This window comes from Ascidiella aspersa, chromosome 7 (genome assembly GCF_963924565.1).
Source record: "Ascidiella aspersa chromosome 7, kaAscAspe10.2, whole genome shotgun sequence".
Classification (NCBI taxonomy): Eukaryota; Metazoa; Chordata; class Ascidiacea; order Phlebobranchia; family Ascidiidae; genus Ascidiella; species Ascidiella aspersa.
The window spans coordinates 8,791,996-8,799,708 of NC_139453.1; the positions used below are offsets into that span (position 1 = coordinate 8,791,996).

Here is a 7,713-nt window from a genome sequence, read left to right on the forward strand (position 1 = left end):
TTGGCAAATTGCACGTTTAGATTTGAGTAAGTGCAATTTATTCAATAGAATATTTTAAATTAAAGGTAAACAAAACGTATACGGCCTATTTAAAAAAAGTTTTAAAAAAAAAAAAAAAAAAAAAAAAAAATTAGCCGCGGACCGCAATTGGTCCAGGTCGCCGTTAAGTTTCTGCTAAATTGATAATTTGTTGAAGTTTGTCGTTCAGTCGTATGGAAGACAAGTCATATATATTTCAACGTCCTAGAATTCTACGCGAAGTGGTTTGCTCTTCGAGTGCAGTTTGTATCATGACAAGTTACTGTTGTGAAAACCCGTAAAATCGGTATTTTGGTGACGGTTATAGTAAGTTGGAAAAATAAACTTTGAAAAAAGTCATTTATGCAGATCATTAGTGAAAACGAATGAAAAAGATCCACTCAACAATGGGTAAACAGTAGTTTTATAATAACCATCTACCTTAACGCCATGCGCAACTTATTTTGCCAGTCTTACTTGTACGATAACCTACCAAATTGAAATAATTTTTGTTCAAAATAACAATACATGTATGACACTGTCCAAGGCTGGCGAGTCGGTTAAAAACAACCAAGTTTTACTATGGTTTAAAATTGGGAAAAATAAAATTTGGTACTGCGCATGCGCACGGCAAATTCGGGACTCGGGTAGTCTTTCTCGAGTCCCGAGTCCGTCCCCAAAAAAATAAACCGATTTAGTCGAGTCCCGAGTCCGACTCCAAAGCTTTGACGGTATCCAAAAAAATTAATATGAGTTTGGTTAAACAGTCACCATGTATGATACTGTCTAAAATGGAGATCGACCGATATCACATTTTTTAACCGATACCCGATTTTTTACAAATTTTTCAACCGATTCCCGATACCGTTTTTTTACATATACCTAAGAAATGTTCAAAATTTGAGTTAATTAAAAATAAAATTCAAATAAGGTTTTAGTTTATATACCTTTATATTATTAAACTATTATTTTGCATTTTAACTTGGCGTGATGCTGAAACCCAATTTTTTATTAAAAAATGGGTAAGTTGTTTGTCTTATTTTCATACTAAAATATCGGCCTACACTTACCGATATATCGGTAGAAGCCAAATCGTGGTCGATATTATCGGTAAACCGATATATCGGTCTATCTCTAGTCTAAACACGCTCGTAGATAGACTCGTGAGTCGTAACAGAAATAAACCACAGTAGTTTCACTCTATATTACTCGAATTACCCGGGATGCTCGATCAGTGGCAAAAGCGGAATAAAGATGGATGGCCCGAACTCGATTCCTTGCTTGTGTGTGGCGATCATTAGGGGTTCTCCCATTCGACTGAGCAGGAACAAGGATCCTCGACCAGTTATACAGGCCAGGAAGAGGTCGTCGTAGCTCCAGGTCATGTCCACCACCCAGTAAGTTCTGTTTAGCAGAGACGTGTGTCATTTATAAAGGTGTGTGGATTTTAAAATTTGCGTTGAATTCTTGAAAAGGTTTTTGCGCAATAGGGAATTTTCCGTTGTGAAAACAGGCTTTGAAATTGCAACTTGGCATTTTTTTCAAAATATGATTAAAATTCGACAATAAAATTGCACAGGTTGTGAACCTTAACTGCATTTCGGCATTAAATTACCTTTTTTAAATTACTTTACATTTATAAATACATTATTCCACAGTTTGCTCATACTTCCAGATACACTTTAAGCATAGGAACACAGAATGAAAACAGCTACAAATCCAGATTAATCAAAAAGCATTTTAAAACTTTATACATCATTATGGCTTACAGCAAGCATAACGAGCGTAAGTATCCACAAAGCGTCTGTAACAAAATCGCACAAGAAAAATGCCTCACGTAGCTTAATATTCGTGTCTTTGCTTAGTGTTTTAATTATCGCGGGAAAAGGTTGGCTTAAATGAAACGCGTGCTATTTTTATTTTTTGATTAAAATGTCGTAAACATTTTCGCCATGTGGCCTTATTATCACTGAAAACGAACACTGATGAAAAATCCTGAATACAAAGTTAGTAATGTTGCACTGATTAGTGATATTGGATGGAAAATCACCTTGACCCTTGCAAGATAAATGTCGACCTTAATTCCTGATCAGTAACAGCAGGATAATCTAGCAAAGCTAGCAAATCAGGTCAGATACTATATTAAAATATATTAATATATATAATATATTTCGCCAACAAATGAATGTGATTTATTTGAAATTAAGATTACTGACGACGGTACCTTTGCTGGCGACATATATACAATATATATATATATATGTGTGTTGTAAGTTCTTTTATTATGTGTGACCCGAATTGCTAGCTTCACTGGACTATTTTGCCGTTACAAAGGAAGTATACTTACTTTGCAAACTGCGCAAGAACGTCGCCGCCCTTGGAGCCCAACCCCTGAAGATTGGCGACCACCGAGGTAGCGGTGTACGGGTGATGGAACATCATTTGTGTCTGGTAGGGCTGGCGTTGGTTAATTGCGATCGCCAAAATTTGTGCGTTGTGAGAAATGCGGGTCAGGTATGCACCCCGTAACCTGAGAAAACATTGAAAAAAAAACAATAGTTAAATAGGTACTTTAACACAGTTAAGTACATACTCACCACAGAAATATCATGGTCATAAAGGTCAACACAATTAAAAAAAAACATTTTTTAATTGTTCTTTTTTTCAAAAAGTAATACGTCAAATCCCATTCGAGTTAGTATTAGAGCAAGCCAACTCCAAGTCAAGTCATTGATTAATAAAATAAAACGTTAAACTATTAAAATTGGTAAACTGGTCTGATTATGCGCAATAACTCAACTAACAAATAACACAAACCCAACAGAGAGCAAGATAGTTGTTTTACGTGCATAAATTTAGTTAAATAACACAATTATTATTGTTTTTCCATGTGACTTTCAAAATGCATATGTTAAGCTGGACAAAAAATAAATTCGAAGACTATTGAAAGACTTAAAACAACTAAGGGTTTTTGAAAAACTTGTAAATATGTAAATTAATTCAAAGACATTACATTAACAAAATGCTTTTAGTTGTCTGCTTTTCTGCGCGCATTTGTTGAAGTTCAGTTAATGTAGGCCTATACTCGCCACCACTAAAACACTTTTGCGCGACGCACAGATTCGGCAGCCCTGATTTAAACAGTATAGTGCTATCTCCCGAAGAATTGTTGTTTTACATTTATTCCTGACAATGATGGATAACATTTCCGTACTTTTAATCTAGAGAAAACAAGTGGTTACAAGGCTTTTAAACAGACAATGACTTTGTGGCAAACCTGCACTGTGTGTAACTGCAAAAAAATACTTTAGCAACAGCAAAAATGTGTTTATAGTTTTTTTTCAATCTGCATTTATTAAAATCTGTTTTTGATTTCAAAAGCACCAATTACAGCCCAAAAGTTTAATCACAACAATAGAAAAAGCAACTGACAGAACTTCCTCTTACAGCATTTAGTCAAATTTAAAGTTTGTCACCTGACTGGTTTGCAGACTGGGTTAAACTCGTTGAGCTCATAAGAGTTGTAGGAAGCCGATGAGGAAAAATTGGGCGTACTTTGGTTAAGTTGCACCTCGTCTTGCCATGTCAGGAGCAGATTAGAAACGATCATCTGAGCACCGTTGTTGCAAACAAACGAACACATGCAACATTCCCCTTGAGCCTGATACACAATTAAATGTTGTATTTTACATACAGTAGTCAAATAATAAAGGGTAAGAGGCTTATTGTATTTTATGAAAGTAAAATTACAATATTTTGATATTTGACTAATTAGTATTCAGAACAATTTTTCAGAAGTTTGAACAAATAAAAGTAATGCTCGTGGTTATTTAAATCAATGTGTTTACCAGGAGATATCTTTATTGTAAACAGAATGCTGCACACAAAAATATGTATTGTTAAATAGAGAAACATAACAAACTTAGAAGCATATTGGTCAGAGATTGTGGTAAGACGTAGTAAGAACATCAAAGCCAATAAAGAAGTAGGTAGCATTTTGAAGTTTTAAATAACAATACTTAGAATCAGTGCCTTCTCACTATGTTGAAATGAATAAAGAGTTGTTTGAAACGTTCAAAAGGATACCTACTTCCGTATGGGCTTTAAAATTCTTACTACGTATAAAAAACTTAAATTTTTAGAAAATAAAATAGTTTACTTGTGACTACAATTTAATCTCCATGGCTTAAAACGTTAACTTGTGATTCCAGAAAATACAATCTAAACAACGACAACTAGTTTACCAAGTTTGTAAAGAAAATGGCAGCAACAGAAGTCTCCTTAAAAGCCAGGGATTTTTGGTCCAGATTCAAACTGACAGAAGACCACCTTCCTTCATTGTCCAATGGAAGACCATTGCCTTGTTCCCAGACAACGACTTTGTGATTATTAACCACCAAAATAATCTTTGATCCATCGTTGCTTACAAAACAGTTGATCTTCTTTAAATCTTAAAACATAACCAATATACAGTTTATTGCATTAATACTGTTAAATAGAAAATGACTTTTGTTTGATGTCCAAATGTAGAAATTTTACATATTGAATTAAAATTCTTAACTATTGAAAATTGTTTAATAACTTAAAAAACAAAACGATTTTATTTTAACAATATTGGAGGATTTTTTACACAAAATAATCCTTTACAACTGACTGTCTATAAGTAAAATAATTTGCTATAAACACTTTATACTTTAAATAGGAATGCCGCTTACTTCTTTTAAACCTACTGAGTAAACAATTTATTTAAAAAATGTTAGTTGGTCACTTACCACTTGCAATGAAGTCCGGACATTGTGGTATAACCGTTGTAACATTGGTATCCTTACACCACAGTACTATCTTGCCAGAATCAAGAAGACCAACCATAAACTCACCTTAAAAAGTATTACAAATGGTTAAATAGTAAATATTAGCCTAAAGAAAGGCCAGTTTGAAAATATGTCAAAACTTGACAAGTTCTCGCTGGTAAACAGCCAATAAAATAGGGGGAGCCTGGGTCCACAAGTTCACCCCGCTAGAGTAACACAATATAAAATTTGGGGCGCATATGCAAATTATGGGAGGCAGATTTAGTTTGTAAAAAAACTCAAGGGTTGTACTTGCCATACCGATACTTTCCATAGCAGATAAACAGAAATCGAGAAAAAATAATCACAAATATTTCCAAACAATTATGTTTTTTTTAGAAACGCTAAGCATTTAACTGGTCAGACTATTTTAGTTGACTTTAGTTCACTAATTATTGTCCAAAAGTTAACACACATTACTTTTCATGTTGATATCAATCAGGAAACAGTTCGGTTTAAACAATCGCAAACAACCACAGCAACTCTGCATTTCATGGCTGGCCTGGCAACCTGTTACCAAACTTTAAAATATGGTAAACGGTACATTTTCCCTACATGAAAGAATGAGTCGTTCCCCGAAGTTCGAAATTTAAAGTTCGGTTAATGGCTATAGAATAAGTTTACAACTAAAAGTGTTTTCATCTGCAGAATATTTTGATAAGGGTAATGATTAGTGTTTGGGTGAGTCAAGTATTATTACATTTATTATTTAATATTATTGCATAACCATCCATACCTCGCACTAATGTAACTAGATCTGCAAAATTACAATACGATTTATTGCTAAATGTGTTTACAGTACTTCAAAAACTTTTTGGACATCAAAATCTTCCCAACTGTAAACATATTTAGCAATAAATTGTATTGTAATTTTTCAGAATAGTTACAGTAGTGTGAATTTCGAAGTTCGGTAAACAGACGAGCTGGACAAATAGCTTTTTCCAATTGTGAGCAGACTTGGACAACTAGATAATTCTAGTTTTCTAATTCATTGAATTAGAGCAAAATGCGGCTAATTCTACTTCTAATCTAATTTGTGAATTGTTTGTTTGCTCTAATTCTAGTTCTAATCTAATTTGGATTTTACCAAAAATGCTACTTTGTCCAACGACATTTTTATTCTCTCAGTTCAAACAGAGAATTTCAATTAAAATTTTCTGGTTGGAACGACTTGTATGTATTTTTTACAGGCTAAAAAGTATAAAAATGCATACAAATTAGCACACACATATTTACCATTCATGTTCTTATAAAAATAAATTGTGATTAAATTGAATTGGTTGTAAAAACTAAATGTGATTCTAGTTCAAATTCCAGTTAAAATTTGATTTTTTAAGAATTCGGTAATTCTAATTTAATCTAATTTGAAAAAAACTCAAAACGATCTAATTCTAATTCTAATCTAATTTGGAAAAACTAAAATGCTCTAATTTTAATTCTAATCTAATTTTAAAACGCTAAAATAAATCTAGTTGTCCAAGTCATTTGTGAGGTGTGCCTTTATGTTTTTTGCACTACTTAGGTTGGCAATCTTATAACAATTTACCTTTTTTCTAAGTTGAAGTTCAGAATATACCAATTCAGGTATGCACACGAATTAAGAAAAATATGGAGTGTGTAACTGCCACAGAATGCAGACTGGAACCAAAGTATACTTACCAGACTGACTTGTTCCAATATATACCAATTCTTTAAGATATGGTTTAAGAAATGGTAGAACACGTTTGGTTCTGCCCGATGGAAGATACAGCACAGATGCTCGTTTTTTGTCCAACAAACACACGCTCTCTTTTTGCTTGCCAATCCATTTTAAATTGGGCCAAGGTTTTTTGCGACGAATGTTGCTTGAAACTAGGACGTCGAATTGCAATAGCATACTTGTTATCCCTCAAATGTGCTTGGAAGTTCGAAAAGCCTTATTGATTGTTATTTAGCTTCATATTTATTGGATTCGGCACTTTAAACCACTGCAAGTTCATTTAAAGTTACATTGAATTCATATGTGCTTGCCCCGCTTCGCATTAAATGTAGCTGTTGTATCACTAACTGTAGCTGTCAAAACAAATAGTTATCGCGACTCGCGACAGAAATACATACTTGTCAAACTTTACGTTAATAGTGTCTAAAAATTTTCAACTAGTACTTTATAAAACAGTAGTTTAAAAAGTCAATTATTATCAGAGTTGCTTTTGTAATTACCTTCGCCAGTGTGGTCTCAAAGTTTTTTGAGCCGACCCAAATACTAACCGTAAGCATAGGCCTACCCGTAAAGCAGAGGTTGTTAAACGGGGGTCCATGTACACGTTTGGGGTACGTGAGCTTGTTTCAGGGGGTTCATGACGGATTATTGAACTATTAGTGTATATTTAAGAAGTAATCACCGTAAAAAATAAAACTGTTTTGCAATGAATGTATTTGGACTCCATTTTGTTTCACATTTTTTGACAAGAAACAGTAGATTTATGAAGTCTATCAGTATTGTGACGTCAATTTACGACGTCATCTCTAAAAATATTTTCTTGACACTGGTCCATGCGAAGCAAAACACATTTTTAGGGGTCCGCGGTAAAAAAAAGTTTAAGAACCCCTCCCGTAAAGCTTTGATTGCCAATTCTCTTAACTAAACTTTTTAAGGTTTAAAAAAATGAAAACTTACACTTAAGACAATAGATCGGTTAGTTTCACGTTTTACTTTTATATCACTGATTTGAAGTTGACTTGCAATAATAATGACTTGGGGCTTGACTTGGGCAACTGATGACTTGGACTGGGACTTGACGTGTTACTTTTTGAAAATACTGGACCTAGACTTAAATTATTTTACAAATAACTTGACAAGGGCTTA

General features: G+C 33.6%; 1 protein-coding gene across 1 annotated transcript in view; it reads right to left on the bottom strand.

Annotated features, from left to right (window-relative positions):
- Positions 1-6,744, bottom strand: part of LOC146137584 (uncharacterized) — a 50,389-nt gene extending 43,645 nt beyond the window's left edge. The window contains exons 1-6 of the mRNA XM_083394389.1: positions 6,528-6,744; positions 4,791-4,895; positions 4,263-4,468; positions 3,495-3,679; positions 2,366-2,548; positions 1,237-1,422 (exon numbers count right to left, since the gene is read on the bottom strand). Of these exons, the coding sequence (XP_083250515.1) occupies positions 1,237-1,422; positions 2,366-2,548; positions 3,495-3,679; positions 4,263-4,468; positions 4,791-4,895; positions 6,528-6,744 (1,082 nt within the window). The remainder of the gene's footprint in view (positions 1-1,236; positions 1,423-2,365; positions 2,549-3,494; positions 3,680-4,262; positions 4,469-4,790; positions 4,896-6,527) is intronic.
- Positions 6,745-7,713: the final 969 nt, after the last annotated feature.